General features: G+C 35.3%; 1 protein-coding gene across 2 annotated transcripts in view; it reads right to left on the minus strand.

Moving 5' to 3' along the window:
- Positions 1 to 12,855, minus strand: part of SLC38A11 (solute carrier family 38 member 11) — a 52,156-nt gene extending 39,301 nt beyond the window's left edge. For both annotated transcript variants that reach the window (XM_003133438.6, XM_021075298.1), the window contains exons 1-5: positions 12,126 to 12,855; positions 11,523 to 11,640; positions 9,753 to 9,827; positions 2,551 to 2,685; positions 1,339 to 1,404 (exon numbers count right to left, since the gene is read on the minus strand). In XM_003133438.6, the coding sequence (XP_003133486.6) occupies positions 1,339 to 1,404; positions 2,551 to 2,685; positions 9,753 to 9,827; positions 11,523 to 11,640; positions 12,126 to 12,164 (433 nt within the window). In that variant the 5' untranslated portion in view covers positions 12,165 to 12,855. The remainder of the gene's footprint in view (positions 1 to 1,338; positions 1,405 to 2,550; positions 2,686 to 9,752; positions 9,828 to 11,522; positions 11,641 to 12,125) is intronic.

The raw sequence follows: 19,137 nt of genomic DNA on the forward strand, positions 1-19,137 counted from the left end.
AAACATACAAGGATTTATCCACTTGCATAATCTCAGTTAATGAAAACATGATTTGGAGGTTGGGGGCTAAGAGAGCAGCTACAGATAATAGATAACAGTGTGGGGCGATCCTCCTGTATGCTAGGCTATGTATGTGTTCTCTGCCTTTTTGAATACAATAATCCTATAAATCAGGTGATACTCTAATTCATAATTCAGAGATGAAGGGCTAGAACTCAGAGGGCATTAATTTTCCCAAGGTCACAGAGCTAGCAAATAGTGGGTGTATGATTTGTAGCCCAAGAATCCCTGTGAGAGGAATAAGTGCAATGTCTAGTTTTAGGTTTTGTTTTATTTTGTTTGGATGCCTCTAGAACGAGTGATTCACTCACTAAAAGGAAAGGTTTTTTTGCATCCATTTCAATGATAAGAACAACTATAGAGTTAAAATCACTATGAATTGGGGATTATGTGGTTTAGGTGAGGAACTCTCCAAAGGAAAGACTCCTGATCTCTGAATTATTCAAATAGACCTGATATGGAGAAAGGATAAATGGGGAGTTAGTGGCACCTTGAAAGGTTTAAGGTTTAAGGTCTGCTTAAAATGTTCATAGCAGCTTTTTCATAATTATGGAAACAACCCGAAAGTTTCACAATTGGGTAAGAGATAAACTGTTTACATCCATACAGTGGAATGATCCTCATCAATTTTAAAAAAAGAGCAACTACTGATACACTCCAAAACATGGATAAATCTCAAAGGTACCAATCCAAGTGAAAGAGGCCAGGTTTGAAAAGCTACCTATTATAGGATGCCATTTATTTGGCATTCTGGGAAAAGCAAAAGTAGGAAGAGAAATCAAATCAGTGGTGGCCAGGGCCTGGAGATGAGGGAAAGTTTGACTACAAAGGGGAACAGGTAAATTTAGGGGTGATAATGGAATTGTTCCATATTTCGATTGTAACTGTGGTTCTATGACCATAAGCATGTGTCAAAATTCATACGACTATACTTTAAAAAGAGTGAGTTTTACCAAAGTGAATTATATCTTAATAGAAACAATGGGAAGAAAGGTCAGCTTACTTATTTAAGAAATGGTATAGTAAAAATAGTACATATGCAGCATAAGATATTTAAAATATAACATTCTAAGTATAGGAATAATAATGTATTTTTTAAATAGCTAAAAAAGAATTGCCCTATATGTAAAAGTAGATTAATACTTTACTATCAAACTGTGTCATAGATATTACCAGATATTTGAAGTCATTCAATGGCTCCATTTGCAAATATTTTATTTTTAAATTATTGTGAACCACGTTAACCATGAATTATATAAAATAAATATATTGACTTACCTCCAGGGAGTCTTTGGAAAACTTTGCTCAAAGTGTCTCCAGTTACTATGTTGTAACTTATCATAGCTAAAAACATGATTATAATAATATAATCACCAAACAAGCTATTCGCATACTTCATCATGAATATTTTGAAAGTAATCAGTTATCACTTCTCAAATACTTGCATAATCCTACTTCCAAACATATATTGTGATTATGAATATGTACAACTTTAAAAATAACTAGACAACAGATTTATGGGAGAATATCAATTTGTATTACAAAAAGATTTTCACTTTACAAATTGATTCTTTCTAGAACATCTTTAAATAGTGAGTTTTGGTAGTCATTTAAAATGTGATTTGTGGAGTTCCCATCGTGGCGCAGTGGTTAACAAATCCGACTAGGAACCATGAGGTTGCGGGTTCGGTCCCTGCCCTTGCTCAGAGGTGCGGTGTAGGTTGCAGACGCAGCTTGGATCCCGTGTTGCTGTGGCTCTGGCTGTGGCTACAGCTTTGATTAGACCCCTAGGCTGAGAACCTTCATATGCCGTGGGAGCGGCCCAAGAAATAGCAAAAAGAAAAAAAAAAATGTGATTTGTTTTGTTATTTCCAAATACTTTTTAGGAACACATGTATTCTCAAAGCAAGGAACAATAATAGAAAATTGTGCAGATTCCAAAATATCCCCTCATTTGCAAAAGTAAAATTTGGGGGAAATGTATTCTTTGTCTTCTGTGCAGATCTAAGAAACCAGTGGTTTGAACAAGAGCTTCTGTATTGCTAATTTTTAAAACGAAGCCAATTTGGCCATTGGTGAGCATTAACATTTCACTTTTTTAAGAAATGCTAGGTGCAAACTTAAAATAACATATTGGCCTTGTACACAACTTCTACAAATTCTTCAGTTTTTAGAAAAAATAAAATCAGCCTTAGAAGAAATTTATTATTTCTCTCATTCACTTTTATTCTGAGATCATTCTATTTTTCACTAAATTAGGGAATCACAAGTATTAAACCAATGAAAATTACCCTCATTTTATCAATGAAATACTCAGAAAACTGACCAAAAGGAACAGAAAACAAGGGAAAAATGGCTAAAGATAAATACTTAATGTGGAAAATATTTCAACTGCTAGTATTCTTTAATGACTATTAACACTATTTTATTCAGAAATGGCTATGTGTTTATGAAAATAACTACAATATTCATTTTTGCATTCATCCTCACCTATGAAAGGATACAAAAATTGTAGAACAGAGAGTAGGAGATATCCTGGAAAGCCGAAAGTTTTATTGACCAAAGACTGGTAAGTGTCTGTTCCAGAGAGGGCCCCTCCTTTTATCAATAAAACAAGGGAAAAGTCTGTGGAAAAAATAACCATTAAATAAATGTCAGATTACATTTAATACAAAAGGTTTTGTTTCATTTCTTTTTTGGCCTCCCAATGCCAGATCCTTTAACCCACTGCGCCAGGTTAAGGATTGAACCTGAAACCTAGCGCCACAGAGACTCTGCTGATCCCCTTGCACCACAGCAGGAACTCCCACAATTTTTTTTTTTTTTTAATGTTTTGACTTAAAGAAAAAGAGAAACTTTAAAGAATTTAATGTTACAGTAAATTAGCATGGCAAGGCTTACTTTCTTTTCGTAAAACATTACGTTCATGAAACTACTGTTTTCACTTATATATTTTTCAACTGAGATGTAAATACAGTTAACATGCCTGTAATGAACTGGACAAGAGGATGTGCATACGATAGTTAAAGCTTCAGTTTTCCATTTTACTTTCCTAAACTAACCAATGCAATGACTATTAAGAGGTTGTGGCTCAATTGTCCATGTAATAGAATGTAGGTAATCCAATATTTCATATGCATTCAAAGTGTGAAGACTGAGAATAAAAAATGCTGTAAGCATTCAGAAGAAGGTAATCAGAAGAGAATCAGACAATTTGTTTTATAACAAAATACAACTAGTAACTTAATAGTTATTATAATTAAGAATTTTTTTTGAAATTTACATTTTAGTGATTTAAGTTCCAATTTTAGAGTTGAAATCGAAGATACAAATATATAGAAAATATATAATTAAAAGTTAGTCTCTCTTTTTCATTTAACTCAATGTTCTTTGAACACCTAGTGAACAGACACTGTATTTATTTTGGGTACATAGATATGTAGAGGATGTAATTCTTGCTTTTTCTTTTTCTTTCTTTTTTTTGTTCCTGCTTCCATCACAGGTGAATTATTTATCCTTTAATTTATTTGGAAATGAATTTGAATACAAAGAAGAAATACAAATTATTGCAGTATTGTTTCCACCTTGAGCCCTCTCACTTCATTGGAACTTTTTCAACAAGTTCGTCAATGAGCTCCAAGCTGATAAAACCAATTGATACTTCCTAAATATTCATTGTATTTGCTCTTTCAGTAGCATTCCCCCCCCCCCATTTTCATTCCCCTCTTTCTCACTCATTCTCCCTCTACATTTGTGACATCATTTACTTTTGAATTTCCTTCTACTTTTTGGGCCATTTAATGCTCAGTTTTGCAACAGTTTCTTTAAAACCCTATTCTGTTCACCACTTCTATTCAAACCCTGGATTCTTGGACTTTTTCCTTACTCTTCAAGATGTCCTCCTGTAATCCTTCATACTTTTTCATACAGATGTTAGTAATTCCCAAATTTGTATCTTCAGCCTGGACTCTTCCAAATCTCCATATTTCTACATCTAGCTCTCTAATAAATACTTTAACTTGGATATTTCATAGGGATCTTAATTTTAAATATCCCAACTCTAATTTATATATTTGTTCTGGAACCTGCTTCTCCATTCATGTTTCTCTGAACTGTGAATAGTATCAAGAGAAATTTGAGAACCACACCAGACTTATTATCCATCACCTCTTTTTCTTTGGTCACCAAGTCCAATAACTATTGTATCACAAATCATTCAACCATATCTTCTTAGTTTTCATCTCTAACCTGCTTTATTTGAGGGCTTAGACTTCTATCATTTCTCACCTGGATTGCTGCAAAAATTCCTAAGAGTTTTCTCATCCACCAACTGGCCTCCCATCAAGACACTTTTTACCCCTGGCACACCTGGTATGTGGAAGTTTTGAGGCCAAGGATCAAACCTGAGCCACAGCAGTGACAACGCTGGATACTTAACTCACTGAGTCAAACAGAAACTTCCCCATCAAAACATTTTTGATATCCCTTTCCTACTAAAACTTTCTCGACATTTCCCCTCTACCAGATGAATTGGATCACAGAATAAATCTGGCCAGGTCTTCTGCTTAAAATCCTCCAGGGGAATCATCTAATGACTTTGGATAAAAAGCAACTCTTTTTCATAATTTATTCAGAAAAAAATATGTTTATTATTGTTCGAATCTTGTTTGGAGGATTTTGAGTCTCGTTTGTAAAATAAAGCAGTACCCTAACCTTGAAGAGTCTGTAAAGATGATGATGTTTAAATGCCTACCACAATGCCTGGCATGCTATAGAGGCTAAATGAATGTGAAAATTCATTTTTTTTTTTCATTTTTTCATTCATTCACATTCATTGTGCTATTTTTATTTATTTTTCTTTTTTAATTTTTCTTTTTTTTTTGACTCTACCCACAGCATGTGGAAGTCCCTGGGCCAGGGATAAAGCCCATGCCACAGCAGTGATCCGAGTCACTGAAGTGATGATGCCAGGTCCTTAACTTGCTGAGCCACAAGGGAACTCCTTCATTTTTAGTTATTTTCTATAGGCTGTAGGTGGGATAGAAAGTGCATTGTGTTTGGAGTCTGATGATAATGATGATAATGATGATAACCTCAAAAACACTAGCAAATACTTCAAAACACTTTCTGTATGCCAGGCCTTTTTCTAAATGATTTATGTATATTAACTTGTTTAATCATTACAACAACCCTAAGCAGGTGATATTATGATTCTCCATTTGATAAATGAGAAATGTGATGCACAAAAGACTTAAGTAAATTGCTAAACTTCACAGAGCTAGTAAGGAAGAGACAGGATTCAGACTCAGAGATTGCTGAACTTCATAAAAGTTCAAAATGTATTGCTTAAAAGTAACAATTTGCTAGCCCCAGAATCCATATACTTAACCAAAATCTCAACTCTGCTGCCAGTAACTGCAGACTTTGAGAAAATCATTTTAACCTACTGACATCTCAGTTTCCTCCACAATAAAAAGTAGAAAATGAATATCAACTTCATGGATTCAGAAGGATTAAATACATGGCTGCACTATGCTCAGTATCTAGCCAGTCTTCAGGAAATGGTAATGATTATCATTACATGGGAGCCTTCATAAATGCCTCTGCAAACCTCTCTAACTTCCTCTTTCCACCTACCAAATTCAGCCCTACACTTTAGCCAGACTGAATCACTTAAACACAGCTCTTTTTTGCATTTCCCCATTTCCATCCGCTTCAAGTACCCTTCCATTTTCTTTGCTCACTCACATTGTTTCATAAACAGTCAGTGAAGATGTGTTTTCCTCTTCAAAATATGCCTGCTCCTTTGAGGCTGGGTTAAATGTCAGTATCCTTATTGTCATGCACATATTCGTATTATGATATTTTTCATGAAGTATTATGATTATGAGTTTTTTTCTGCCTAACATAATACATTGTCAACTTAGTGTAGGCAGGAATAATGTTCTTCATTACTATAATCGCAGCAGTGTCAGTAAATATTTGTTGAATGAATCAATGATCAATATGCAGGATTGCTAGATGTCTACATACCTGATTCAAATTTAACATGATAAATGACCTAATATATATATTTTAAATTTTCTGCAAGTGCAAATGATAAAGCAATTAATCCTACATCCTTTGCTTAAAACTAGGAAAAGCTTCACAAAAGAGCTGAGTAGTGCCTTCAAGGATAAACAGGAATTAATCAGATAGAGAAGGAAAAAAAAAAAGTAAAGCAGAGGGAGAATCTATGGGAATTCAGTGTGAAGGCATATTCTATATGTGGTGAATGGATAGTCCAGAATGGATAAAATGTAAGTCCCACCTAGGGCAGTGTCAGTGACAGGGTAACAAAAGAGGTCAGGTTAGTGGGAAATAAGACTAAAAATGCAGACTGCGGCTGAACCATGAAAGAATTTAAATGTAGGATTTGTGTGTGTGTGCGTTGTCATTATAGAGTCTTAAAATGTTCTAACTGAGGGAGTAACAAATATCAGGCCCAAGTTTTATAAAGACAACTCTTGCAGCAATATGGAGAACTAATCAGAAAGCAGACAGCCGCTAAAGGTAGGAAAACTAAACAGCAACTTATTGGCCAAGGAAAACAATCAGTGAGGACTGGAGTAACAGGAAGGCCCCAATTTTATAGATGTAAAGTTTTGGTAAGAACTGTATTTTTGGATGAGATTGCTGAATTTCATAAAAATTCAAAATGTATTGCTTAAAAGTAAAAATTTGCTAAGAATATAGTCAATTATAAGTACTTTCATCTATTTGTAAAATACAGGCTATAAATAAATCTCTAAAGTTTTAGGAAACTCAAACATCAATCACTATAATATTTTGACCTTACTTTAAATATACTGTATGCAAATTTTGGATAATCCATGAATGAGTCCATGTTTTTCAATGAGAAATTTTTCTTTTACATCATTATGTGTACTTGGCCAATAAAAATTATTTTACTCCAACAAATATGAGAACCTGAAAGTAAATTAAAACAAAACTATTGTAAATATTTACATTCCTTCTTGTTCTCCAACATGTCTTAAACGTGAAAATGGAACTTAGAAACACTACTGTTGAACTGGACATATCTCATTAAAAAGACAAAGGGTTTAAAAAGACAAAAGAGGAGTTCCCGTCGTGGTGCAGTGGTTAACGAATCCGACTAGGAACCATGAGGTTGCGTGTTCGGTCCCTGCCCTTGCTCAGTGGGTTAATGATCCGGCGTTGCCGTGAGCTGTGGTGTAGGTTGCAGACGTGGCTCGGATCCTGCCTTGCTGTGGCTCTGGCGCAGGCCGGTGGCTACAGCTCCGATTGGACCCCTAGCCTGGGAATCTCCATATGTCGTGGGAGCGACCCAAGAAATAGCAAAAAAAAAAAAAGACAAAAGAATAATTGTAGACATGAACTACTGTGTAATTACAGTGTCAATTTAAAGAACAATTCAATATTATAACTCTACTTGCAGATTTTGCTCTTAAATGCCTAATTAAGAAAGAAAATGAATCATAGTCTATATTTTTTTTGCTTCTGTGCAATCAACTTTTATTAAAATTATTTTATTTCACCATGTAACTAAATTTAATAAGAGTAATTACTGATTAGTAATTTTGTAATATATGATTTTGCAAAGGATTGCTCACAGTCACTGCTATAACTGTGACATACAGCATCAGTTGAGAAAGTTATTTACATTATGATCTATGTATGCATAATCTTGGCTTTAAGAAACCATTCTTTTCAAGTATTGACTGAATCCTTAGGTGATATATGTTTTTGAATTTTTTCTATCTACTGGTTTACAATGTGTGCAAATGTTTGCAATGCAATAAAATAAGCCGTGGTTATTACGTCTGGGAGGAAATTAATTATTTGTCAGTACTAATGGACTGGGAAACAGGAAATTAAAAACATCAAGGGCAAATCCTTGAATGAGGTTTTTTAATGTAATAAACGCTCTAATGAATAAAATACAATTTTTAAACACCAGCAACTCTAAATAGGAACAAATTTATAGGTTCCATATTACAAAGTTATGGGTCTTTTTTGTGTGTTTATTGATAAAATATATAAGATGATGAATGAATATATTACATTATAAAACAAGGATTTTTTTTTAAGTCATTTGGGTTTCTTGATTAGGAGACAGTCTTCTCATACCTTTGCTATTAGGTTTTCTTCATGTTGATTGCTAAATGTTCTGTAATAGTTGCAAATTTTTCTCCCAGTTCAACATTAAAACATTTTTATGGCATTTTTCATGAAATAAAATTTCTACATTTTTATGTATCCAAGAATAATTATCTTTTCTTTTGGGTTCCTCTGTTTTGTTATTGCTTAATTCAAAAGTATGGGTCTTAAGCTACAATTAACAGCTGTAGAAGTTAAAAGCAGCTTAGCTTTGAGGAGTGGAGGTGGTGAGAAGAAAGCAGAGAGGAAGGGAGTCCAGGGCCTTTGCAACTTTGACTTTGGTATCTATTGCATGCTTTACCTTCTTCTTCAGCCTGAGGAAAAATATCAGAGTTATAGCCTGGTTTTGGAAGTCTACGATTTTATGAAGGCTGGCATCTTAGGGTCTCTAGAAGCAGAGCTAAGACAGGGCAAGGGATTTGAGGAAGTGCTCTCAGGAGAAGGAGAGTGAGAGGTTAGGGCAGGCAAAGAGCTCAGCAAGGACAAATCTCCAGAGGAGCCTAGCTGCAGCCTAGCTTTGCAGTAGTGGTCTGCTGGAGCTCCAATTGCCTCGAACATTGGACACTCCTTGGCCCAAGGAGGCCTGCTTTGGGGTTTCTGCCAGGCAGTCTTTGACTGCAGGCTGTAAGAAAATGGTGGATGGGGTTCAAAACCTGACAGGAAGGTGATACTGCTGAGGCCCAAGACAACACTCTGAAAACAGCTGAGGTGTTTTGCATTACCTGGTAAACGGCATCTAGGTGATCACACATTTGCCACCATAGCACAACCACGGCAGAGGGTATCTGTTTGTAATTGCTGCCTCTTTCACAGTGATCCCGAGATAGAGGAAAGAAATTGTGTTTGTCATGAGGTGAACTGCGGGGGGATGACAGGGCGGGGATGAGAACAACAGGAAGAGAAGATGATTAGGAGTTATAAAGCCTGCATTTAGATGGGGGTGGGGTTGGCCAAACATGGGTTGAAGGGACATGGTACATGAAAAGTGGGAAGCAAAACAGAAGTGATACAGAGGCATCTTATTGCTGCCCTCCAAGATTTGGCAGGCAGAGAGCCTGGGCAGGCAGGGGTGAGGTCAGAAGTGGGAACCCTCGATGGTTGAGCACCCAGGCTCTCAGTGACACCTGCACAAACAGAGCTGGAAAAGGTTGTTCATTCATGTGCACCTGCTCATGTTTTTTGTGGGAAAGGAATCCCTGATACCTACATTCTCAGAGTACAGCTCCAGCATTAATTAGTCTTTAAAATGACTCCCCCATCTACTACTTTCTGCATAAAGTGAAAAAGGCACATGAAAAGGATTTAGGCTTGGTAATGTACAATGCTTTTCTAATCTGTTCAGAGGATTAGCAAGAAAAGTAAATCTCCTCAGACATAAATGTCTAAATTCTTTAGGATTCTTCCATGCACTTTTTAATTAGGAAATTCATTTACAAGGTGTGTGTGTGTGTGTATAAAATAGTCATTGCACATTTTAAGTTGCAGGAATAAGCAATTACATAGTATTTTACCTGTAACATATGAAACCCAGAATAAAAGCAATATTCCCAGAGGAAAGCCAGCTTGCTTCATTGAATAAGGCAATCCTGGAAAAAATATAAAATGCCCCACCCATCACATTAATAAAACATACAGACATACAGACATTTTCCCTCTGACAATAAGCTAAGTAAATTGACATATTTATGTGACGTTTTAAACAGTGCATATGAACACTAAAATTAAATGGTAGCATATTAATACTTATTTCAGAATAAAATGTTAAGGCAATGTCAAGAGAGCAAGTTTATGAGGTGGAAAACTAAGAATAAGAAAGCATTAAATGAAAAATAGATTCCAGTTTGAACAAATAATGTTCAGTTCAGGGTGAGGGGGATGTATGACCTAGAATATGTGGAGCGTAGTGACCTAGTGGTCTCCTTAAGTGCTGGCTGGGAAAGCAAGAGTTATGAGAAAAGACCAGCTCTGGGGTGAAAATGGTGAACCCCGTAGGAAAAGGAGAGGAAAATGAGAAGGCAAAAGTATTTTTTACAAAGCTGAAGGAGGTAGAAATAACATTAGTTTTTATGAATTTTTTTGGCAATGGGCAATTTTAGATTATGGAAAATGAAATATTTAAAATATATTTAAAATATTTCTACACAGAATGTTTATTCTCTGAAAAATTTCCCCTTAAAAAGTCTGCTGCCTAATTAAGAGGTACTTTTTAAGCTTGCTGACATGGAGCAGCTGAAAGTGTTCATCAGGAATTAACTATGGAATTCTGCCTACAACTCCATGTTACATGGAGGCAGAATTTCAAACAAGTCTTGGCCCTTCCTTGCTACTACTTTACCTCAGGGTTCCACATTTTATCTATCATTTGAAAAAAATTCTCTGTATTTGGAAAGTAAAGTCAAGAAACACATCAACTTGAAAAAGTTGAGAAAACTGTGACTAAAATTTCAAAACATTACAGAAAAAGTAATATTCCCAATGAGTATTGTAGGATTTTTTTTGTCTTTCCTTTTTCTCAAATTGGATATTTTCAGATAACAAAAAGAATAATAAGCACTGAAAAACTGACTTTATTACTACATTGCAATGTATTTAATTTTATCAAAAAAATTTTCTTGCTTCAAATTGGGAAAATATGAGCATCTCATTCCATTCAATTCTGATTATTTGACTCCTTTGCTTTAAAAATCCATTTAAGCAATTTCTATTTATTAATTAGACTGCATTTTAAGTTAATATATCATAAAAATTTGTACTTTAAAATTTGACATTATATAAATGGGTAGGGAAATTTATATGGACTTGATTTTTCACAAGATTGTTAGGTTTTCACATTAAATTTTGTATCTCCAATATTTCCAACTATCTGGAGGTTTTGCACCTCTCAAAGGTCACAGAAAGGTGATTCAAGTCATAGTGGACACTCTAGGAAGAGGGGGAAAAGTAAATTAGGTAACATTATTGACTGACTGTGCAGCCTATGGAAAAAAAAAAAAACATTTCGGTATCTCCCATCTGCAGCTTCACCTGGATCTATCGCATATGGAGAATGCTCTCAAATGTGGAGAGAGTGAATTACCACCCCCTCTTCAGTATAAGTGAGACTGATATGTGCAAATTGTTATATTGGAAAAAAAAAAAAAGGAAGGCTCTCATAGAAAAAAAAATTACAAATTTTATCATTTAAGATTGTTTCCTTTGAAAATAATCTATGAATGCTAGCAAGATAACAAATGTTTTAAATGTGGCCTTTTCACTGAAAAGGTAAAAACAAAACAACTTACCTATTATACCAGATCCTATAATTGAGTTGACAACATTAAAAACAGCAGCAGACTGGCGACAAGCTTTCCCTTTGTGGCTGTGTTCAGAAACCAGGTTTTCTCTGTCATCTAGATCACTCTGTTTTAGTATATAAAATGGCAATTAAATATTTACTGTCTCAAAAATTCAGAAAATCGTAAGACAAATATGTAATGAAGGATATCAACACTATATTAATAATAAGTAATGTCAATAATGATAAGAAAGCAATTAGGATAATAATAAAGAGTAACAACATCTAGCAATTTAACAGAGCTTTGTGAACAATTTCATCCTAAAATGTTCTGATTGCAGCTGTGCCAAATTCACGGACTGCTGCACGAAATTCTAGGATGTAGATCTCTTAGGAAGCCAGTGATACATTTTTTGTGAAATTAAAGGGGTTATATTGAAAATTGCCTGCCAAGAAAAAAGTCAGATCAAAGCAGAACTTTTTCTCCAGGATAATTTTCCGTGGTGGTAAATCAAGACCCCAGGTGAAGGTAGCCAAAATCTGTTGCAGGATAAATGAAACGCGAAAGGACCTGCCTTCAGAACCTGCCCCAGTCTCCATCCAGTTTTACCTGTGGCAGGATGGCCGGCCTCTGCCCCTGGTAACCCATGGATCCTCAGCAGGTGGAAGTTTTGCGTGCGGTACTTGACTAGCAGGAACAGCCTCCTCTGCGACCTCCAAGTCTGAGGTCAGCTGCCGAGGGAGAGTTGGGTTGACAGGCTCCGAAGGCTCCTCCGCCCCACCTCCGCACCTCCCCAGCTGCGCGGACCGCCGCTGCAGTTCACTTGGCAGCCGCGACCTAGGCGGTTTCACCTTGGAGCTTGCCGGGCCAAATGCACCTTCCTCCTTCGGCGGAGAAGCTTCAGGGAGTTTCTGATTCGGGCAGCTCTCTCCCTGCACCTCACATTTTTTTACCCTCCCACGAAACTTCCAGCTGCAAAGTACAGTTTTTTCTGTCCACGCTGACCTGCCCAGATTGTACAGAGTTAAGATGGCCTCACTATTTCCAAATTAGCTGCTTCTTGGCTGAGTCTGACATCCGGGGAAGAATGCAGTAGCACTCCTGCTTCCAAGGAGTATCCTTTCTATTACCACCTCTTTCTGCTCCCTACACCTCTTTTAGGGCAGAGATGACAGTGGAAATATAAAACCTTTAAATGGAAAATAAACACAAAGATTTTCTAGAGTTTTAACTAACTTGATTCTGAGCATGCTTTGATCAAACATTTCCTGGTGACTTCAGAAAAGGAGACAAAGAAAAGGAAGATGGATTGATAATGGAGTCAGGTAATGAACTTTATAGGGGTTGGGGTGGGTGTCAGGGGATGGAAAGGGAAGGCACATAGGGTATTCAGCTGCAAAGAATCTTAAATGACCATAAGTTCACCCCTCTTACATTACAGATGAGAAAATAGACCCAGAAAACGTTCAATAAAAAGAGAATAGAGAACAGTTTCAGGGACAGTAAAAGTGGTAATACAACATTGGTACTACAAATACTACCAAATACTTAAAGAGGTTCTTTTTCATAAGCAGTTACTGAAAATTATGAAAAATTTAAAAAACATAGGAAAACCTAAAGAGAATTATAAATTTTATATATCCTCCACTATCAAAATAACAAGTACTAATATATATATATATATATATATATTTTTTTTTTTTTTGCTTTTTTTAGGGCCACACCCACAGCATATGGAGGTTCTCAAGCTAGGTCAAATCAGAGGTACAGCGCTGACCTCCACCATGCCACAGCAATGTAGGATCCCAACCATGTCTGAGACCTATACCACAGCTAACAGCATCACAGGATCCTTAACCCACTGAGTGAGGCTAGAGATGGAACCCACACGCTCATGGTTACTGGTCGGATTCATTTCCACTGTGCTACAACAGGGAATTCCAAATACTAATATTTTTTCATATTTTCCTCCAATTGCAAATATAAACATTTAATGTCACAATAGAAATCTCTTCAACCTCCCCCATTCCTTTCTCTTAATTGCTAGTTACCTAGTTCATGAAGTTTGTATCTTTTCTATCCATCCTTTATATTTTAACTCATTCATTTGTGGATATAATTTATATATAAAAATGATTTTAATAGTTTCAGGATTGACAAAGATGGCCCCACACCTCACTATTTCCCCTCTAGCATTATTGTTTGTTTAGCTAGGATACTGTATTCAAGATATATTGTATAGATAGATATATGCAGATATAGAGTATTCATTTTATCCGTCTCACAGTTCAATCAGCCATCCTTCCACTAAAAGACATTAAGATTGTTTCTAATTTTGCACTCTTTTGGAGCATATTAAATGACCACTTCTGGAGAAGTAGAATTGTTATGAAGTTGTTCATGCATATTTTCAACTTCACTAAATATTTCCAAACTGCTATACAAATTGATAGTCCCAATTACACTTCCACTAGCAGAGATGAATTCCTGTTCTTCTGCATTGTTAACAGTATCAGGACTTAGTTTCAAGTTTTGACATTCTGATGAGTTTTAAAATGGTTTATAATTATTGCTTAAATTTGTATTATCTTCCGGCGTTGCCGTGAGCTGTGGGGTAGGTTGCAGACGCGGCTCAGATCCTGCGTTGCTGTGGCTCTGGCGTAGGCCGGTGGCTACAGCTCCGATTCAACCCCTAGCCTGGGAACCTCCATATGCCGCGGGAGCGGCCCAAGAAATAGCAACAACAACAACAACAAAAGACAAAAAGACAAAAGACAAAAAAAAAAAAAAAAAATTGTATTATCTTAATCTACATTGATATTGAGGATCTTTTTAAAATGTTTAATGAATATAAATTAAATATTTTGGTTGTCCTTTTTCTTAATTTCATTTTTTAAATCCTTTGCCCATTTAATTTTGGTTGTTAGTCTTTTTCTCATTGATTTGTTTTTTATTTATTTATTTATTTTTTTCTTTTCATTTTTTCTTTTTTTTTTTCTTCTTTTTTTTTTTTTCATTTTTTTCTCATTGATTTGTAAGAGTTATTTATATATTTGGGAAGCCAACCCAATGTCAGTTACATATTTTGCACACATATTTTAGCTTCTTTCTTTTAAAATTGTGGTGTTTTTCAGTCATGCAAAGTTTATAATTTTGAGCTACTCAAAATTAATAACCTTTAAAATTTTTTATTTTTATATAATTTTAAGAAGTTACTTTCCATTTATAATTATTACAAAATATTGGCTCTACTTCCTATGTTGTACAATATATCCTTGAGCCTATCTTACACCCAGTAGTTTATATTTTCCGCACCCCTACTCCATTAATGCCCCTTCCCCTCACTGATAACAACTAATTTGTTCTCTTTATCTGTGAGTTTGCTTCTTTTTTGTTATATTCACTAGTTTGTTGTTTTTTAGATTCCACACATAAGTGATTTAATACAGTATTTATCTTTCTCTGTCTGACTTATTTCCCTTAGCATAATGCTCTCCAAGCCCATCCATGTTGCTGCAAATGGCAAAAATTTCATTCTTTTTTATGGCTGAGTAGTATTCCATTATAAACACACGCACACACACACCCATATCTTCTTTATCTATTCGTCTGTTGATGGATAATTAGTTGTTTCCAGTATTGGCAATTGTAAGTAATGTGGCTATGAACAGTAGGGTGCATATATCATTTTGAATTACTGTTTTTTTGTTTGTGTTTTTATTTGTTTGTTTGTTTTTCAGATATATACCTAGGAGTGGAAATGCTGGGTATATGATAGTTCTATTTTCATTTTTCTCAGAAAACTCCATACTGTTTTCCATCAAAATTAGAACTGCATTAAAAGAAAGAAAATTATAGCCCTTTCACTAGAAATATAGATTCAAAATCCCAAATAAAATATTAGTAAATTGAATCCAACAGTATATGAAAAAGTTAACAATTTATGCCCAAGTTGAGTATGTCCAAATATGGAAGGATGTTTGACTAAAAAAAAAAACCTATAAATTTTCTATACTAACAGATCACAAAAGAAAACCATGTAATTATTTTACTAAAATCAGAAAAATATTTGATAATATTGAATTCATGATTGAAAAAAGTCTATAAATTAGGAATAGAAGACAACTTCCTTAAATTGATAAATCACAGTAGAAATCTTCACTAATGGGCAAATTTTGGAAGCATTTACATTTAATTAAGAAATAAAAATATGCCCATCATCATGACCTTTATTTACTGTCAGAGTCCCTAGCCTAAAGCAATAAGAAGAGAAAAATAATTTATATGTATGAGGATTGGAAAAGTAGAAGTTAACTCTCATTTTAAAATGATAAAATTGTTTAGAAAGCAAAATTAAAAAGACTTTAGGAAGTTCCCACTATGGCGCAGAAGAAACAAACCTGACTAGTATCTATGAGGAGGCAGGTTCAATCTCTGGTCTTGCTCAGTGCATTAAGGATCTGGTGGTGTTGTGAGCTGTGGTGTAAGTCACAGATGCTGCTCGGTTCCCACATTGCTGTGGCTGTGGTGTAAGCTGGCAGCTATAACTCTGATTCAACCACTAGCCTGGGAACTTTCATATGTCAAGGGTGCAGCCCAAAAAAGATGAGAGAGAGAGAAAGACTTTAAAGAAAAGTATTGGAAGTAATAAGAGAATTTAGAAGCTGAATAGATGTATGATTGGCCTGAAATATATATATTAATTTTTTACAGCAACAACAAACAACTAGATATAATAATGAAAAATAATTTGATTACAATAGAGTCAAAGAATACCAAATACTTAGGAATAAATTAAACTAATTCATGTCCAGTCTCTTCAGAGAAAATTGTAACAATCCAAAGACATTAAATAAGACCTAAATAAATTGAGAGAAACACCAAATTCCTGGATAAGTAGAATAAATACTCTAAAGATATCGATTCTGTCCAAGTTGATCAATTTTTTAAAAATTCTATTCCAAATCTTTCTTTTTTTTTTTTTTTTTTCTGGCAATGCTTGCCACATGTGGCAATTCCCAGACCAGGGACAACCTGAGCCACAGCAGTGACCCAAGCCACAGTAGTGACAACACTGATCCTTAACTGCTAGGCCACCAGGGAACTCCTCCTCTGTACTTTTGAAGGATATTTTACAGGGTACAGAAGTCTAGGTTGGTGGGATTTTTCTCTCAACACTTTAAAGATTTCACTTCACTTTCTTCTTAATTACATTGTTTCTGAGAAGTTGGACATAATTCTTACCTTTGTTCCTCTATAGATCAGGTGTCCCCTCCCCTTTCTTCAGAACTTTATATTTGATTTTCTGTACTTTGAAAATGATATTTGTTATGTGTAGTAATTTTTTTGCCTCATCTTTGGTGTTTTCTGAGCTTTTTGTATCTATGGTCTGGTATCTCATATTAATTTGGAGAAATTTTCAGTCATTGTTTTTTCAAATATTACTGTTACTATTGTGCATATATTATACCTTTTATAGTTGTGCCACAGTTCTGTTCTGGGATGAGGGTTTTTTTTTTTCAGTTTTTTAAAAAATTTTCATTTTCAGATATTTCTATTTAGATATCCTCAATCTCAGAGATTCTTTCTTCAGCCTCATCTGGTCTACAAATAAGCCCATCAAGGCATTTTTATTTCTGTTACAGTGTTTTTCACCTGTAGCATTTTATTTTGGTTATTTCTTAGGATTTCCATCTGTCTCCTCACATTGCCCATCTGTTCTTGCATGTTGTTTACTTTATCCATTAGAAGAGTTAGCATCTTAATTGTAGTTTTAAAATATGGTTTTAAAACTACCTGGTCTGATAATTCCAACATTCCTCCATATTGGAGTCAGGTTCTAATGCTTGCTCTGTCTCTTCAGACTGTATTTTTTACCTTTTATTATGTCTTACAATATTTTTTTCTGATAGCCAAACAGACCTGATGTACTAGGTACAATCAACTGCTGTAAGTAGACCTTTAGTAGCATGACTGTGAAGAGGACGGAAGGTAAGCATACTGTGGTCCTTTGAGTAGGTCTCAGTCTTTTAGTAAGCTTGTGCTTCAGGATTGTGAACTCTACTCACGCCTCTCAGTACTCTCCTTCCCCTGAGGAGGGACAGGATGGTTAATAGTAGGCTGGAGTTCTGTATCTTTTTCCCCAAGTCTATTGAGCTCTGATAAAATCTCAGGAGGTTAGGCGCAGGTTAAATAGTTTAGCCTGAGGGCAGACCTCATTAGAAAGAACTGAATACTCTGGAGCATTTAAAAATGATTCCTTTTCCCTCCTCCTGCAAGAAGTAAGAGGATTTTCTCCAGTATTTTACTGTAAGAACTTGAATGAGTTCCTGGTAGTAAAATTCACAAAAGTGTGGGGACCCTTGGTGACTCAGTATTCCTGGACTTTTTATCTCTCAGACATGTGATGCTAAAGCTCCAGAAATTCATCAGTTACAGCTCAGGTTTCCCTCCCTGGCACTGGTTTCCCTGGAGGTTTGTGATTCCCTATATTTGTCTGTTCGTTTGCCTAATTTCAGAGGCAGCAGTTTGCCCTGTGTTTCTATTCCTCTGAAAAGTCTAAGAATAGTTATTGATTTTTTTTTTTCAGTTTGGTTAGCTTTTTACTTGTTTTTCAATGCAGAATAGCATATTCCAGTTTCTCATGTGCTGGACCGGAAGCTGAAATTCTTTTTATTTATTTAATGATCTTTCTTAAAGACCTTTTTTCCTCCTAACTTTAAAGTATTATTTGTTTAGAGTTCCCGTCTTGGCACAGCAGAAATGAATCCAACTAGGAACCATGAGGTTTTGGGTTCGATTCCTGGCCTGGTTCAGTGGGTTAAGGATCCGGCATTGCCATGAGCTATGGTATAGGTCACAGACATGGCTCAGATCCAGCAATGCAATGGCTGTTGTGTAGGCCAGCAGCAACAGCTCCAGTTAGACCCCTAGGCTGGGAGTGTGGCTGCTAAAAAGACAAAAAGAAAAAAAAAAAAAAGGTATTATTTGCTTAAAGTACTAAAATATTATAGTACTTTTAGTACTATAATATTATAGTACTTTAAAAGTACTATAATTTCAAAAGTACCATATTCTTAATTAAAAAAAATGAAGAAGAAAGAATAAAACACATAGTCACTGAAAATCCTCCCATGCACAAGTAAACACAGTTAATGTTTTAGAACCCTACAGTTTACTCAGATTATACAGTGCTTGATGTAGAGAAATACGTGCATATTTACATGACATAAACAGTCTTTTTTTTTTTTTTTAGTTTGTCTTAGCCCCAGATAAAGGCCATGGGAGTCAGATTTTCAGATTATTTAATTATGTGAATAATATACAATGCTCATGGAGAATTATTACTTTGATTTATTATTTGGTTACAGTTCAGACTAGGTGACCTCTAAGAGCACCTAGCTCTCTTAGAAATAGTCAAAGAAGGCTCTATCTTGGGAGAAGTCTGAATTTATAGAGCTCTTCCTGATGGCTAGCTTGACTTCTTTCTGACATTAAGGTTCAAGTTTGGATAAGACTAGAGACGACAATTTTCAATGCACATCCCTAGGGAAGTTACTTTATCCTTCACTTTGGGAAGACGTATAGAAGAGGGGTAATTTTTTTTTAACGAATATGGATG

This window comes from Sus scrofa, chromosome 15 (genome assembly GCF_000003025.6).
Source record: "Sus scrofa isolate TJ Tabasco breed Duroc chromosome 15, Sscrofa11.1, whole genome shotgun sequence".
Lineage (NCBI taxonomy): Eukaryota > Metazoa > Chordata > Mammalia > Artiodactyla > Suidae > Sus > Sus scrofa.